This window comes from Lissotriton vulgaris, chromosome 1_1 (assembly GCF_964263255.1).
Source record: "Lissotriton vulgaris chromosome 1_1, aLisVul1.2, whole genome shotgun sequence".
NCBI lineage: Eukaryota > Metazoa > Chordata > Amphibia > Caudata > Salamandridae > Lissotriton > Lissotriton vulgaris.
Genome location: NC_141685.1, coordinates 1,703,654,319 through 1,703,672,074, shown reverse-complemented (window position 1 = coordinate 1,703,672,074; position 17,756 = coordinate 1,703,654,319). Strand labels below are relative to the sequence as shown.

The 17,756-nt window shown below is 41.4% G+C and overlaps 1 protein-coding gene across 3 annotated transcripts in view; it reads left to right on the top strand.

Moving 5' to 3' along the window:
• SFMBT2 (Scm like with four mbt domains 2) overlaps window positions 1-17,756 on the top strand; it is a 916,952-nt gene that overhangs the window by 794,309 nt on the left and 104,887 nt on the right. For all 3 annotated transcript variants that reach the window (XM_086918957.1, XM_086918956.1, XM_086918958.1), the window contains 2 exons: window positions 6,101-6,143; window positions 16,764-16,834. In XM_086918957.1, coding sequence (XP_086775083.1) covers window positions 6,101-6,143; window positions 16,764-16,834 — 114 coding nt within the window. The remainder of the gene's footprint in view (window positions 1-6,100; window positions 6,144-16,763; window positions 16,835-17,756) is intronic.

The window sequence follows — 17,756 nt, the reverse complement described above, 5'->3', positions numbered from 1 at the left end:
TGGGTGCCTCAAACCCTTGTCATTTAAGGAAGCAACTACTAACTTTTGTGGCATGTGACATTACCTTATTAAAAGCAGAAAAAGGATAAAGGAAAATAGAGAAGGAAAAGTAGCCCACATAAAAAAGACAAAACAAGACATAAAACACATAAAGAAGTCAACCTCCAAGACCTCATATCAATAAAACAGTGGAGATGGAGGTACAAAGCAAGAGTAACCAGCTTATGTGCACCTGCTATAGAAAATAGAATAACATTCTTTAGAAAGGGAAGGTAATGCTAGCCTGTTAATCCAGATGTTTGAGAATCCATGAGAATAGGGTCATGCTGGTCCAAGAATCGTTTTAAGTCTGACGGTGAGGAGAAAGACTTGGAGACATCATTTTTACAAATGCACCTAACTGAAGGATCAAAGAGGCCAGCTTCTTGTAGAGGTGGCCTCAATCTGAAAATTGGCGTCGTATTCGAACTATTTCCTTTGCAAAAACCTGGTGAATAAAAACTTTATTTCCTTTAATCAATGGAGGAGGGATCTCTCGGGCATCCTTTCTTATGAGTAGGAGGTGATGATGTCTCAGAACTTCAAATATGATTTGTCTCAGTTTGACTTGGTGAGGTTTAAGAATAGAGGGGATTCTGTGAGCTTTATCAATCTCAAAACGTTCTGGAAATTTGACGTTTAAAAGTTTAGGTAATAGATTTTCTAAGAGAAGACTATAACTCTGTCCCTCGACTCCCTCTGGGACATTAAAAATGCGTAGGTTGTACTGTCTATTTCTATTTTGCAAATTTAACAATCGACGTTTGAGAGAAGCAACCTGAGGAATAAGTGGAGCATATTTATATTAATGTTAGTGTTGTTGTCACAATTTTTTATCGCATTGTCTGCCACTCTCATAGATAGGGAGGCAATATCTCTCTGAATATTTTTTAAACCTGAGCAAATGGTATCCGTATTTATACAAGTAGCTTGAATTTCCTCCAAAATATTTGATAGTGAATCGTCTTGTGAATCTATAGCTTTCGATTTGGTGGGAGGTTGCGAAACAGCTTATTTAAGTTTATTTGAATGATTAAGCACTTATTTGGACTCCAAGTTGTACTTCAGAGAGCAGGTAAATAGTAGTAAATAAATTAAAAAGCAAATTACATATAATAAACAGAAACCTTGAAGGATGCTATGGCTTTCCTGGTGAACTATAAAATTTGTTGCAGCTTAGGATGCGGCGGCCATCTTGCGTCGCGCGCGCTGCCGACTCCTCAGAAGAACGCAGTTCTGTTCATCACAACATTGCAGTTTTAATGGCAGATATGTGATCAGACCACTGAACAATGTATTCCTTAAATGGAACATGAATCACAAGGAGCCATTGCCCTCTCCTGTTAACTGGTATGCTCTCCGGTAAATTACAGTTAATGCTACTAGTGCAAAAGCTGGTTGTATTATTTTAATCTGACATGTAATGCCGTCAGATTATGGCAAAGATTTTGTTTGAATTTCTGCTGAAACAGCTTGTGGATTGTCACACCAAGGCTGATGTCATTACTGCAATAGAGAATTGGATCTTTATTTTTTCATACTACTGTGTTATGGTATGGGTTTTGAACATTCAGGATAGTTAGACCATGTACAATTTGTAGAAGAAAAGAGACTTTTAAGTTATGCTTATTTTGTGATGTTTTTTTTCGGAGTTCTTCACTCGGTAAATGCCCTAATCCTAATCTTTTTTGGCTACTTCTTTGTCAGCTTTAGGCAGAAATTGTAAGTTATTTGTGAATTGCAGAGACTTTTTAGAAACTGGTAAAAACCAGCATAGAATATTTGATATTTGTATTCCCAATAAATATTGTCAAATATGTTGTCCTCATGTTTGCCTTTTTGAGTGGGAAAACATGAACTGATAATGGGAACTACTGTGTAAATAGACATATGTGATTGTAAAAACTATGATTTTATTTAGGTAAAAAATAAGCATGTGAGTCAATTGTAAATAGACACATTGCATTCAGCTTGAATAAGGGATCAAATAAATACAAGAGAAGGATAAAAATGGAACTACAACAATAATTAAGGGATATGTAAATCATTTTAATTTTGGTATTGTAAATTAAGTACAGCATTTTTGAGAATAGTACATTGGAAAGGACCTGGTGTCAGAAAGGAGCATACCGGAAAGGCATTGAAGTTTGATTGTGGTATGGAATGAATTCTCACTAAAGGAGAGTTTGTCTGTATATTAATGCTTACAGCCTTGATCATCTTAGAGCCAGAATCATAACACCACCATGGTTAGACAACCATTATTCAGTTGACATCTGGCCAGGTAAATTACTGCATTTTCCTACATGAATTCTCAAAGAAATTACCCACCTCACATTGGATTGTGAAGTCCTGTATAGACAACTGAATTTTGATGTGAACTACTACACAACAAATGCAGTTTCCTCTATAAAGTTATGGAAGCTACGTATTTTTGTATTACTGTTTTAGACCATAAGCTTTTTAGAGAGAATAAAAAAAAGATTGGTTTGTGGTCTATGTGGTAAATGGGTAATGCCTGGATTAATCAACAAAAGGCAGAAATGTTGGACCATGAAAGAGCATGGCTTGCTCTCTGAAATATAATCACATATTATCAACTGAACCTGGATTTACTGCATCATTTCTATTGGGAATTTTGAACAGCTTGTTTAAATCAAAAGACCCCACAGACACCATTCATGCACAACGTAAATGACATAGTGATATGAGTCTACCTGCACAATGTACAGGAGAACTGGACATATTTTTTGAAGCTTTTACCATAATACAGTGGTTCACCGTCTACAGGGGACTGGCACATTGTTTGCATGTGAGACACCTTAAGGCATATATATAATTCACAGCAGCACACTACGAGTGAATATTTTCAGAATTACAAATTCCACAACACGACTGGTCCCCGAAGCTATAACTCATATCTGCTTTTCAAACAATAGCCTGCAATGCATAAAATGTTCTAATGTTTAAAATGTATTAAAACTTGATGTATGTGGACGAAGGTATGCATGGGTACAATAAATCTAAAGGAGGAGGAACAACATTGCTGCAAAATACTTATCAGAAAATGAGTGTTTACCACATTTCCCTACTGTATATTTTAGAAAGAGTTCACCTCCCCATTCTCCCCGTTCAGGTTGTGCAGGAGGATGTTTCGCTATGAAGCACTGTTTGGAGTGTAGATTGCCTCTACCACAAAGAGAACATATATCAATGTCTGGCTTACTGGTCAAGATCTCCCACAGTAGGCACTGACAGTAGAATCCCTCTCTCAGGCTCTCGTTTAAATGATACCAAGCAGCTTGACTTTTTAAGCCCATAAATGTACTTGGAGATGCTTCATAGAAATGTCCGCTTCAAAACCAATGAGGCAGCGGACTCAAGGGTGGCAGCAGATTTTGGTCCTGCAGGAGGCATCTTTGCAATACCTCCACTAGTTTGACAATGCCGTCATTCAACATGGACGCAGTAAGACTCAGTAATGCAGCCAGTGTTCTCTTCTAGTCCATCTGAATGCATTCTGCAAATGACAGGCAGAAGAGACCTTGTGGTGATTTCCCTTCCTGACCTCCTTCTCCACATAGTACTTAATGCTGGAGTTCTGTTCAACGTGGGCTCCCCCTTTCTCTCATATGTCAATGTTATGGCAACAATGGCAACCTCCAGTTAATAATGCAATGCAGATTCCTCCCACTGCCCCAAACTGACTAGTGTTTGGTAATCATCTGTCTTGATCCTTGACCTGTGGCTCCTCCTTAGAGCACTGACCAACCTATGCAGCTGCAAGATGTGCCTACTTAGAGGTATTCTGGACCAGAGTGGTACCTTTACCCACTGCGTCCATGGGGACCTACGCCAGTCATAAACACTCCCCGACCTGTCTTCCCTCAACTTGAGGGATTGCATCCTGACAGCTAGGAAACAAAACGCACACTCTTGCATTCCCCCAGGCTCGGTTCTCTTATTACTGTACCGCAACTGTGGGAAAACTCTCACACGGTCTATCTACACTATCACACAAACCTCATTCCATCAATAGATGGCCCCACCTAATACTTATTATTCACAACAAAATGTATGATGGATTGTACAATTGTATTATATTTGCTGAACAACCCAATAAAGTTTGTGTTAAAAAAAATCAAAAAATATCACAATAATCCCAGATCAATCCCTGTGATCAATGAAGCTGATCCCTGTCGGAGCTGCCCCACAGGCTTTCCTCGTGTAATGTTAAAAATATGGAGGAGAACAACATGATCCGGATCGCAATCGGAACGCTGTCACTGGCTGCAGGTCCCCACACAGATCCGGTGGTGCCTCGCCTTCCGTTTTAAGTGCTGGCAAGGCGCCCCAAAGAGTCCCTACTATGCACATGCAGTGTAGAGATTCCGGGTTAAAGCGGGCTGTTTGGTTCTTTTCACTGAGCTGCCCTAGGCTGTGGTGTTGGCACAATGCTTTTTTATCCCCCTGGGCCCTGCATCACAGTGGAGCCCCCTCCCCTGTCCCTAACATAATTTCGATCCCAAGCATCCACTCTGACTCCGAGAGCAGATTGCTGTACACCAAGGCCATTCTACTCTGCAGCAAAACGAGCGGAGCGGCCACTGCAGCTGGGAGTTGAAGTTCTCAAAGAGTGCTAAACGATTGCTGAAGAATAACGGACACCCTAAAGACAATCCATGCCCCGACGCGGTGCATGTTTACATTTCACATATTTTACTCTATATTGCGTTCCTGAAGACGGTGATGTTTCTGAAGATTTTAACAACGCACCGACACGGCGTGCTTATGGGCCATTTCAGAGAGATGTTGGAAGAGAAAGAATGAAAGTGTATAGAGAGTGAGAAACTGCAGAGGACAGTTAGACTGGATGAAAGAGGGAGGGAGTGATGGTAGTAAAAGGGAAGGTGTTGGTTTTTTTCAATTCTCGCCTAGGGCGGCAAAACACCTGGGGGCAGATTTACAATAACTGGCGCATCCCAAGGGATGCGCCAGTTAATGTGCGCCAAAGCTCCGCCACCCATGGAGCGCTGCATTTACAATGCGGCGCACCATGGGGCAAAAACGGCACAGATGCGTGACGCATCTGTGCCGTAAAGGCGGCGCATTGTTGGAGTTGCGTCGCAAGCGTGATGCAGCTCCAGCAATGCCCTGGGGGCCCTATCTGTCCAATGCTTCGTCAAGCCTTACGCCTGCTTCAAGCAGGCGCAGGGTTTTGACGCAGCATCTGTAGATTTCACGAAGGCACTTTTGCGAGGCGCACCTGCCCCGGAATGCCCACCCTGCGCCGGAACGCCCACAAGTGGCGCAGGGCTTTACAACGTGACGCATCTGCCTAGATGCGTCACGTTGTAAATGGGTCTCAGGGATGCGCCACGTTTACGCCGCCGTTGCGTCACGCAACGGCGGCTTAAACGTGGCGCAAGCCCGACATAAATCTGCTCCCTAGAAAAGGCCCTGATTGGAAGAGTAACAGCTCAACTTATAACGCGTTTCAGATCGTGTAACTCTACCAGCTTCCAGTCATGGATTTCACCTGCTCACACACATCAAACCATGTTGCACGTCACTCTAATAGTGGTACATTCAATACCTGTGCAGTCGTCTGTTTCATCACTGAGGCTTTTAATCCTGACGCTGCAGCCTGATTACACGTGACTGTTTCATAACAGCACAATTGCAGACTCTTTGCTATACCCTGCAGTTCAATCCACATACAGATAAAGCAGATTACTGGCGGAGACCAATTACAGTGCATGCCTTGGCTGTGAATATAGATGTATTTTTGCTCTCGTAAACTTGGATTTCAAGGCTATAAATCTGCAAGGCAGGCAGGTGAAGTTTAATGTGGAAGCCACTTTCGATTACAGTGACAACAGATCATTTAACATAAATGTGTAATGAATAGCTGCCTATGTTATTTTTAACACTGCACATTCAGGCGAGGCCTTTACCACCAATAAATGAACCAGTCATTCACTTACATCCTATCATTAATTTCAAAGTGTCTATATCACTTACATTTTGCTTGACTTAAAATGCGTTTCTTGTTCCACAGTGCAGCAGACGAGAAAAATTGCTGTTGTGCAGCCAGAAAAACAGTAAGTTTCTGTTACACATCAAAATGTTAATGGCTTAAAATGCTGCATGCAGAGTGATCTGTCAAAACACTGTCTGTGTGTCAGGGTGAAGGTGAACTATGTACTGGGATAAGAACCGTCAAAGAGCGAGGCAGTAATGCTCAGTGGACAGAAATGGAAGTGGCAGAGTTGCTTGTGAAAAAAAATAACAATTATCCATTAGCAGCTGCACAGAACTGACAAACTGTATTTTGTGTGGCTTTTCCCGGTGTGAAATGACAAGTTTCACGTTAGATATAATACACCTATCAACCGAACCTTGTTTACAAAGCAAATTTGCTAGAAATATCACAGAGAGCTTTATTAAGGAAACATTTAACCGGTTATTATGTAAGCAGGTTTCTGAGGGGGCGAATGTGTGACAAGAATGTTTGTGCATATTTGCTGTGCGGCATTTGTTTGTGGCGGGGATACATTCTGTTGTTTTGTTTGTACTGCTGTGTTTTTATGCTGACTATTGCAATGTGATGTGCTGTAGTGTGCTTGCTTTCTTGCATCATCTAATGATTGTGTTGTTGGGCGCTGTTTTGTTTTGATTATGTCATGTTGCTTTGTATATGTCAGTGTGTTGTGATCTGCTGTTTATTTAGATAGGTTAACACGTGTTACTACATTTTAGACCAAAAGTGGAAGCCTTTAAAGTTCCTGCTACAAGCAACCATTTACCACTGCCTAGCGTGGGAATACAGCACTCTCCCAGGTCTTCAACTGTCTGACTAGGTGAACCAAAAACTTTGTCAGAGACCCTACTTAAATTTGCACTTTCAGTGCTCACTTTGTGATATTGCCCCCATTGTGCTATAGCTGCTCATAGAATATGCCAGGACCAGGCGTAATACTGCCAAACTGGACAGGTTTGAAACTCATTGTTGTTCTGTGCAGATCATTGGATACATAAATGACAGCAATTCTTGCCTGTGATGTTACAACTTCTAGATGTCAGTAAGGTCTCCAAAACATTGTTCAACTTTCTAGGGGTGATTCATATATTTGTATGTGCTTTCCCTCTGTATTTATTTTAACTACGCATTCTATGAAAGTTTTTATTGTGTAAAACTAAACTAGGGGGGGGGCAGAATGTTCAGTTCTGTCTAAGGAGTTGGCAGAATGTTGGCAACTGCGTGTTACTCATAACGCTGAGATGAGACCAAATTCCGCCAATCGCTGCAAAACGTACGTTTTTCTTGCACACGGCTCCAGAATGGTAAGTTGGAAGTGCGAGTGAGATTTGGCAACCCCCAGCGTGATTTCCAGTCATTAAGGGGACATCTGACGAGATTTTTCTAACACAGGTGGTCATGAAATTTCGTGATCAGAAAGCTGCCACTTGAGTAGAAAATCTACTCAAGCAGCACCAATTTATTTTTATTTATTTATTTTACGGATTTGTAGAGCGCATGGCTGCCCATGGGCGTCCCAGCGCTGATAGACAAGAACCTGGTGTGACGAGCCTTATGGGAAAAGCCATGTTTTGAGCGCTCTACGGAAGGAGAGAAGGTTAGGTTGGGCTCTGAGGTTTGGGGGAAGCAAGTTCCATAGTTTAGCCGCGTTATATGAAAACAGTCGGCCGCCAGAGCGGGCTTTTCTGATCCTAGGTACCGAGGCTAAATTGCAGTTAGAAGAGCGGAGTGTTCTTAGGGTGGTATGGGGTGAGATGAGGTTTTGGAGTATAGGAGGGGCATTGCCGTGCAGAATCTTGTGGGTCGTGCAGAGGGCCTTAAATTGAATTCTCTCTTGAATGGGGAGCCAATGTAGGGCCTTCAAGGAGGGTTTGGCTGAGCCTCGACGGTGGGTTCCTGTAAGGATGCGGGCTGCCGCATTTTGAGCCGTTTGAAGTTTAGCTAGAACTTTTTTAGGGGCCCCCAGATACAGGGCATTGCCATAGTCCAAACGGGATAGCACAAGGCCGTGGATGAGGAGTTTGCGGGAAACCAAAACCAGCTCGAGAAGCTGTGCTCCTCTGGCGCAGCGCGTGGTGCCATTCATGCTGATTTTTCACCACACAATGCGCTACCAGGGCTAAATCGCAGCCCAACCAGTGGACCTGCCTTTTTCCAACCATTAGGTGAACTCTGTGGAATCTTGCAGAGCTTTTATGCAACTCCACAGATTTCTGTAGAGTTAAACTCCGCATTTTCCCCTCACTCCTAAACAAAACCTGCTGCATTGTTCAGAGTAACACTGCTATTGTTTTGCTATAATAAGCACACATAGAAATGCAGTGTTTTATAAGAAATTGATTATTGTTTAAATATTAGTTGAATGTAGGTGGAAAGTGCGTGCCTAAATTCTCAAGTCCCGTGGATATTCATTCCCACATTTATGCCCACATTACTAAAGCAATGAGGAGGAGCAGGGATGAGGGGAGTACAGCGTCGGTGAACATCATGAATGTACATTTAAATAAATGCCATAGAAATGGACATGAGATGATGTGCTCACTGTTATCCAGTGTCATTACAGGGTTCATCGTTTTCCCTACTATGTGCCCCTCTGAATAATAATGTTTGGTGTTTTGATGTTGCACGTTTGAAACTGAAGGCTCAGAATCTATAGAACGTAAACAGGTCTCATATAAAAAATGGGTTGTCAAGAACTTTGCATTTAGGCTCTTGAAAGCATCTACCATTTGTTAAACTGATTTTAGCACTGTTTTAATGTTTATGTGCTCCTGTTTAGGCAGTGTGAGGAGGACAGTGTAAGGGGGACTGAGAGAGAATGATGACTAATATATCTTAGTGGATAGCAATGAGGGCGTTTTCGGTGCTGTGGTTGCTGCGGAACCCGGACTGGGACGGATCCAGGATGCTGTTCTCCTCGAGGTAGCGGGTCAATTGTTTGTTGACAATTTTCTCGGTGACCTTCACCGGGAACGGGAGCAGGGATATGGGTCAGAAGTTCTTGAGGTCCTTGGGGATCCGCCTTAGCTTTCTTGAGTAAGGCGTTGATCTCTGCGTGCTTCCAGCTTTTCAAGAAGGTGGCTGTCTTGAAGGAGATGTTGAGTACTTTCCGAAGATGGGGTGTGATGGCTGTGCAGGCCTTGTTGAAGATGTGGTGAGGGCATAGGTTTAACGATGATCCGGAGTGGATTATAATTTTTTGTGGGGGAGTAAATGATTGTTTTAATTTTAATGTGGTTTAGAGGTTCGTATTAAGTGCTGATTTGTTTATTAGGTAGCAAGGTATATATCAGGTGAATATTAGTGTATGTATGGTGTATATCTGAGTGAAAAGCGTAGGCCACATTTTGAATGTTCCATCCATCATCGATGTTTGAAGCTTGCTTAGTCTTAATAACTGAACTGCTGTAGCAAATAAAATACAGTTTGTCATTATTTAGGTTGCTATGTAGTTGGAAGGGTTCATCATTATGTGTGGAGGTTAAATGTTCAGGAATTTGGATGTCTTCATATCATCTAGGGGAGCTGGAAAATCACTAGTGGCTTTCTTAGCTTGTGCTATTAAGCATTTCAAAGTCGGCATAGCTGGTAGATGCCCTCTGAGTTATTCGGGTGTTTTAGAGAGTATATCCTAGAATTGTAGTATTTCGCTCTTAGGAATGTGTGCTTGTACCTCCTAAATCATTTGGAGGAGGCTGAGTGGTTGTGTTCTCTCACATTAATAACATTGTCATTTTTCATAGTCACCCTCCTATACCATGCATCAGAGTAGTATTTTGGACTTTTCCAATTAACATTCTTGGTACTTGTGCTTTCTGGCTGTAAGTGTAGCCAATGTGTGAGAGTAATTGTTTGCCTTTCTGTGAGTGATACATCTTGCTCATTTGTTCATTCTGCCTGAAAATACTTTATCAGTTAAATAAGTTGTATATTTTACTTTTGCTTTGCAAGTGTACATAACATACACCATTGTTTTGCATTTTATACTTACATATATGTTATTGTTATAATTGCAGTTCTTTTGTTCAGTTTTCCGTTGAAGGCGTTCTAATGTGGATCAGGTTGTATATTTTCTGATGGGGCAAAAAGTTGTATGAGTAATAATTTATATATTTATTTATGGGTAGTTTGGTTAGTTGTTTCAATTTTTTACAGTTTTTCTTGAAATAAGTTACTTTCAACCATGTTAAAATAAATGCTTGAATTACTTGTGAATGTAAGTTTTTTTGGGTTTTCTGTTGGCAATCCAGACAGGTATTGTCTTGCAGCTTTACTGTTTTGGTGTGGAGTGTCCACTATTTCCTGCTCCTTTTATAATGTATTTTTAATGAATTTCTTATTGTTATTGGTTAGTTTTCATTATGGTTGTGTTTATTGGTTAGTGTTCATTTAGTTTGTTTTATCATTTTTTACCTTGTTTGGTGGACGATTAGTATCTCTGTTTTAATGTGAGATATATATTTATTTGTTGCATTTTATTTTGGAACTATTTTTAATATTTAATTCCAGTATTGTTTTTTATATTAAATTAATTGTAGAAAGCATTTTCCTGTAAATGATTTCATGCTTTGAAATGTATTCTCATTTGTTAATTGTTTAAAGTTTATTTCATTGTTCTAAAATTAAAATATTGTAGTCAGATGAGTTTTGATTTATTTATATAAAGTAAAACAGTTATATTATTTTGTAATACCTGGGCTTATGTTTAGTGTATTCGATATTGTGTGTTTCATTATTTTTGACTTTTATATATTCATTTCTATGTAACTATATTTTTGTTCATGATATTTGTGTTTTCGATATTAGTAGGAGCAGATATTTTAACGCAATATTGTGGTGATTGATATGTTTTTTCTTATTAAGTATAGGATGATGATATTTTTGTAACCTATAGTAACCTATATTTTCTTCTTCATATTTTGTGAATAAATATTTTTTCAGTTATAATATGTCACTGATCCGCTTGTGGGAAGTGAGGGTTTTAAGCCCAGGGAGCATGTTGGACAAATGTACTGGCCTTAACTTGCTTACAGCCTGTCTAGTACCATCAGTTTTATTAACAAACACTAACATTTTGTGCTGCCCTAGTACTTGGGCCCTCTCTTTAATTATTTGCATAAAACTCGAAATGCTAGGTTTGACATTTTACATTGTTTTTAGCGCTAACTGCCTCCTTTCATCCATTTTTAGTGCAAAGGTGCATTTCAAGCTAAAAAAACAATAGTGCATGTCACTGAAAACAGCTGCTCACTTCCAGTTTGTTCACATTCTTCCCTTAATGAAGCAATAGGACTTTCACCCAAAGAAAGTCTCAAGTACTGGATGTAGCAAAAAAGGCATAATCCCAGAATATTTGCATAACAATCATACAGCAAATGCCAGAAATTACACTAGATTTCACTGGCATAAATTATCTTTTGCCACGGCCTAATTAGGAGTAAGCTAAACATGCTGAGGGTCTGCCAAATTTTATTCAAGTCCATGACACACTGCCAAAGATATTAGCAAACCTAATAATTTCTTACCTTCTTTACTCTGGCCACCCCGGTGAGGTCTGTTTGAAACCAGACTTTCCTGCTGTAGGCTTAGCTAGTTAACAGCCATACAAATTCATTAACCCGTTCCAGGCTCATGACGAGCTGGGCTCGACATGAAGTAGCCTGCTGCTACACTGATGACGAGCCCAGCTCGTCAATAAACAATGGGATTTACGATTTACCAGCACAACAGGGGAATATGCTCAGCAGCAATGAGGTTAACCAGCCCTGACGTTATGAGCAAATGAACACTTTTCTAACCTTGCCCCATTTAACTTTGCCAATACTTGATGGATTTGCATGAATGTCAATATATCAAGCATAGGATACAAATATTAGCCAATTGTCAAATGTCATGAAACTCTGTGATAAGGAATCAGAATTATCAGCAAATCAAAAAAAAATTTGCCTCCATTTACATTTTCTCCCATTTGAGCAACATAAAAACTTGACATACCGTTGGACCTGGCCTTTTTTGCAGGGCTATTCTCAATTGTTGCCTTCCTCCTGAAATTTTCTTGATCATTCTTTTAGTTTGCTTCAGGATTTTGGGCACTTTACCACTGCTATTACATGTTAAAGTGCGTGTGCTCTCTCTCCTAAAGTTCTTATGATTGGCTACTACCTGTTAGACATATTTAATTTACCAGTAAGTCCATTGTATAGTGATATCCTATATGCTCAGAACCTGTAAAATAAATCTGACTAGTGAGCCTGCAGCGCTGCTTGCGCCACCCACTGAAGTAGCCTTGCAAACCTGTCGCAGGCCTGCCATTGCGGGGCCTGCGAACACAGTTTACTGCCAAAGTGGCTTGTTATTTAAAGTTACTTGCCAAGCCTGAAACACCCTTTATTCTACATATAGGTCACCCCCTAAGGTAGGCCCTAGCTGGCCCTATGGACAGAGTGCAGTGTAGATAAAAGGTAGGACAGATGCCTTCATTGTGTGGCATGTCCTATAAGTCACAAATAGTCTATTTGGTTTCTCACTGATATATTTTTCAGTGGTAGTTTCTGATCTGGAAGAGTAGCATTGCCATGTTTGGTATGTTTCGAAGAGTGGTGATAAATCCTGGTTATGGGTAAAGGGGAATTTTTCATTACTGTATTAGGCATGCCACTTTTAGAAAGTGAGCATTTCGATGTGCTTATGACTCTTTGTGCTTTGCATCCTGACTCCAATCCACACCTAAGACAAAGTGGCAGCTACGCTTTGTGCATACTTTCCAGACAGCCATCATGCAGGAAGGGTTGGGTGCAACAGGGTTGAATTTGCATTCATCTGAGTACTGAATGCTCTTCCTGAGCTGGGAGAGCTGGAGCTGGGGCACACTTACATTTGTAAAAGCGCAGCCCTTACCTCACACGAAGGGCTCGTTTACCCCCTATTGAGATCTGGGGCCAGAGCTGGGGTTGAATGGGGGTGTTTCACACTTCTAAAGTTCTTTTGAAGTTACCTCCACATCTAAGACATTTGAGAATAAGTACAGGGGCTCTGACCCCATGATCTCAGACACTGCTTGGGATTTGTAATCCGACTCTGTTGACTCTACACACTGCATAAGGGGACTGCCGTGCTTCCGGGAGAAACTGCCATTGGAACTATTTGCTTGGTTGCTCTGACCTGCCTGTCTGACTGCTGTAGAGACTCCCACTTCCCAAACTACTTCTCTTTTCTGGTGTTCTGTCGGCCCATTGGTGCCCCGGTGTTCTCCAAGGGAATGCTGCTTGCCGCCCTGTTCTCCGCAATCTTAGGATCACAAAAGATTTCCTAGGAGCACCTTTGTCATGGGACCCGATTTCCTGTGAGTCTGGCAGCAGTGTGCTCTGCAAAAGGAGTTGTGATTGATCCCTCTCCGGTGCTCTAAACTAACATGTGGTGAGCACTTCATCTTTGTGGATATCAGAGACGAGGACACAGGGTATCAGAGGCAAGGTGTTGAACTACCCACCAGCATATAGAAAGCACCCCTGATTACTTCCAGAGAAGCTGTGTGTGTTCCTTTGTTTTCCTACACGGCCCGCCCCCTGGCGAGAGGGACTGCAAAGTGAAGCTGAATTGAAATAGGTGCCGGAAGAGGCAACCGCTACCTGACAGAATCCTTGTCGGTGTGAGGGAACCACCCCCTTGTGAGGTCCTCTGCCACGAGAAATGTGGGGAGCAGGGCTTGCTGGAAGAGAACCAAAGAAAAATCTCTTCTGATGCTGCCTGCTAACATCTTTGAGCAGGGGAGAGCAGGTCCCGCAAGGACATGGGCACTGGCCCTACTCACATCAGGTGCTGCAGACCAGTGACTACGCGGCCCTCTCACTGGTGGAAGTGCATCATGGTGAGTGGGGGCCCAGGAGAACAGGAACAGTCATCCACACTTCCTTCACAGGTGATCGGACCTCTTTTCAACCAACCACAGGAAGGCTGTGATTTGCCTCAGCAGCTGGCCCATGTGTTCGCAGGCAGATGCATCCATTTATTGATTGTGGGAGGGAGGACCGGGCGAGGTCTCTTTGCTTGGCCCTGCAATTTATTTTGCCCAGTTCTGATGTTGGGGTGTGTCTGAGGTGGCTGCACCTACATACCTCGGGAGAACTTATGGTAGTCGCGCAGATGCTCCTGTAGCATACAATTGCTGAATGCATTTTTCTCTCTCTGCCATCGCAGTACAAGAGGCTCAGGAGGGCTCGGACGTGCTCAGCTAGGGGGCACTTATACTTTGATGGCTTTGCGGGGTGAGCACTGGACAGCCCCCCGGCCAGTAGAAACCTGCTGCATTTTAGGGAGAACTGCAGGATTTTACCATATTCACTATAATTGGTGTGCTGGTGTCCTGTAACCTACGCTTGGTAAACACATTAAAGCCAAACTTATTATAGAGGTGCATGTGCATGGGAAATATGTGTTTATGATGCAATTGTTTGGTAATCCAGGTATTACTGATATGTGATGACCATAGTTGGTGATTTATGTTCTCCAATGAAGTGTGGTGATTCCTGTGCTTTCTCTCCCTAACCTAATTGGTCTATGTTTATATGCACTACAGATGCATATCTTTATATAATACTGTATGGAGTCTCTTTTGTGGTTTATTTATTGTGTCACTTGTGTGTGTGTATGTTGTGCAAACACTTTACTCATTCCCTCTGGTAGAAGCCTGACTGCTTGTGCCGAGCTACCAAGGGGGCAAAGAGGAGTTATCTTGGGTGTGTAACTCCCTTACCTTGACTACAGTGGTTGGTTCTTCCTGGCTTAGGTGCATACCCCAGCCAACCAGAAACCCTATTTCTAACATATACCAACTGAAAAGTAAGCATACAAAAGGTCCACCAAATTTCATATGGATTTGTTTAGGTATTAGCAAATTTAACAAATTTGACGTTACTCTCATAATAAATGTGCATCAATTTCAAATACTGAGATTAAACTGAACATGTTAAATGTCTTCCATAGTTTGTGCTAATTCTGCATAGGGCCCCAAAGTTAGAAGCAAATCACTATACACACACTCACACACATATTAATGTGTGTGTGTATATATGTATTTTTTTACATATACATAAATATGTGGAGTTGTGCATTATATATAGGGGTGGGCGGAATTTGCGTACTCGTGTACGCAAAACTCCACCAAATGGTTAAAAATCTCCGCGAGAACGCAAAAGATCGGCGAATGCGCAGAATTGCTTGTTCCGCACGTTCGAAATGCTTTTTTTCTTGTTCGCGAACGCTGTTTGCGTGCTCGGGGAGAAATATCTTGCAAACACACATTTTTAAACGCGAGCAAGCAAAAAATTCTGCGAAGCTGCGGATCGCGGAATTTTTGGGAATTCTGTGTTCTCCACGGAACGCAAAATTACCCAACTTCCGCGAGCGGAACAGAATTTACCGCTCAGGTAAGATATAGATCATTAAAATATTTTAAAATCTTTTGCACCGTTCAACTAATCTGCATTAATCTTTTCAACAAAAAGTTCATCCACTTTTAGTTCGGCATGGCAGGCTTCATGTAGGTCTATCAAGCGAGGCAGGGGATCAATAAAATGACATTTCCTTGTAAACTCCTTTAAATTTCTCTTCTTAATACATAAAAAGGCTGAATTAAAATACACCAAACTTGTCAGGAAAGCAAAGCTTTATGCAAGGAACTGTCTTTCCTGGGTTTGGTGAAATGGTTTCAGTCTATCCATGAAGACATTAAATTATGACAAAATGTGGACCATTAATTTACGAAGGTCCACAAACCATCTCCTGCAAGCTCAAAATTAAGAAACGTTTTCACTTATTGGTTGAAGGAACTTTTTCTGCCAATTATGTGTTCACGGATCCAAATCTGAATTTGTGAACCTAAGGCTCTCTCATCCGCTGTTGTGACTGTCACTACAGTACTAAACACAAGTTGAAAACAGCCAAAAGTTGGTAGTGAATTAACCAGGGAATGTCTTAAGCTTTTTTAAATATATGTTAATATGGTATAAATAACAGCAACTTAAACTTCAGTTTAACTTTATTTTACTCAGTGACTTTTTTTTTACATATGCCACTTGCAACAGTTTCCTGTGCCCAACCAACCATGGGGAGCCAGCCACTGCTGTGCACTGCCTTTGGCCTTGCACAGTGGGGATTGGCTACAGGGACTAGCCTATGGTCAGGCCTCCATCCAACCTTGTGTATGCGGTCAAATCCACTCTACACATACTGTGGCCATGCATAGCAGGGATGGGCTGCAATTCTTGACGGCAAGACCCAGCGCACAACCCTCCACAGGCGGCCATCTGAACACAGCCACAAGTGTGTTCCACCTGTGCTTTCAGTTATGTTCTTTTCAATCTAATAAAAAGTAGCACAATTACATGCAGTACATGTCACTTGACCTGAAAAATGCACATCTTCAAATTCCATTTATTTAGGGGGTCAAATTCGGAGTAATGAAACATAAATAAAAGAATGACTGGAACAAATATCCAAAATGCCATCAGTGTCATCTGTGATTCAGCTATTATCACCATAGAAAACCCGACCATTTTCCTTGGCATTCTGATTGGAGCTATGGGTACTCTACTTCGCACTGTCCTGAATATTGTTGTATTCTGAAAATCTGCCGTACATGGTATAGAAAAATCTTACATGAAATTTATTTTTACCTAAATAGGTTGCCATCCTCAGTGCCTGTGGACAAAATACCTCAAGAGCCTTGCAATGTTCCTCAGGCAGAACCTATTGGTAAGTTTTTTTTTCTTGAATGTACATTGATTTGTCTTTAAATGTCCATTCTTTTCTTTAGCCCATTTCAATACTGTAGCTTATGTTTGTTAGCTAATGTCAGGCGTATCCCCATGTTCTTGAATCTGAAGAGATCAATCACCAGTACCAAAGGGAACATTGTGATTGTTTTCCTACAAACAGGGACACCTGTTTGTCGGAAAACACCAGCGATGGAAATGTGATCTGCCCAACCTACTTTACTCTCTGGGGAAGACAGGTTGAGCAGTCAAGGCCTTGGTCATAGCAGGTGGCATGTGGTATGAGATTAGAATAGTACAACACAGGTATCACAGTTGCAAAAAAGATAAAAATGTCTAGCTATATTTGTTATTTTGTATAGATTTAAATGCCACAAACAAAATAAACTAGAGTTTGGTGTTCCTCAATATCTGAGGATATGGAGGATCACAATTCTCGAGCCAAAATAATATTTCCTAGTATGGAGTTAGCAATCACTAACTGATCAGGATCGCTGGGAACATTATAAACGAGGCAAACTGTGGCGGGATGGGAGGAGGGGGGGGGGAGGAAAGAATAATCCAACACAATAAAATCAAGTGTCTTAATGTTACGGGTTTTGCTGCTGGTTTTAAGTTTGGTTTGAACAGTATAATTTCACTTGTTATTAACTTTCCCAAAGGAGGTAGTGACACCGAGTCAATAGCTCTACATCCAGTGAGGACAATTCTTAGTTCTGATGCAGGACAAAGAAAGGTACGATATTCTGGAAAATCAGGGTCTAGTTCACATGCACAAAAGGCACACACATTGACTCCCTGAAGTTTAGTATCTGGCAAGCAGAGTAATCAGCAGGGTGATGTACCTGTTCAGATCATGGCAGCGTACCCACAAGAAAGGCTTGGTGATGCTTTTCCAAATA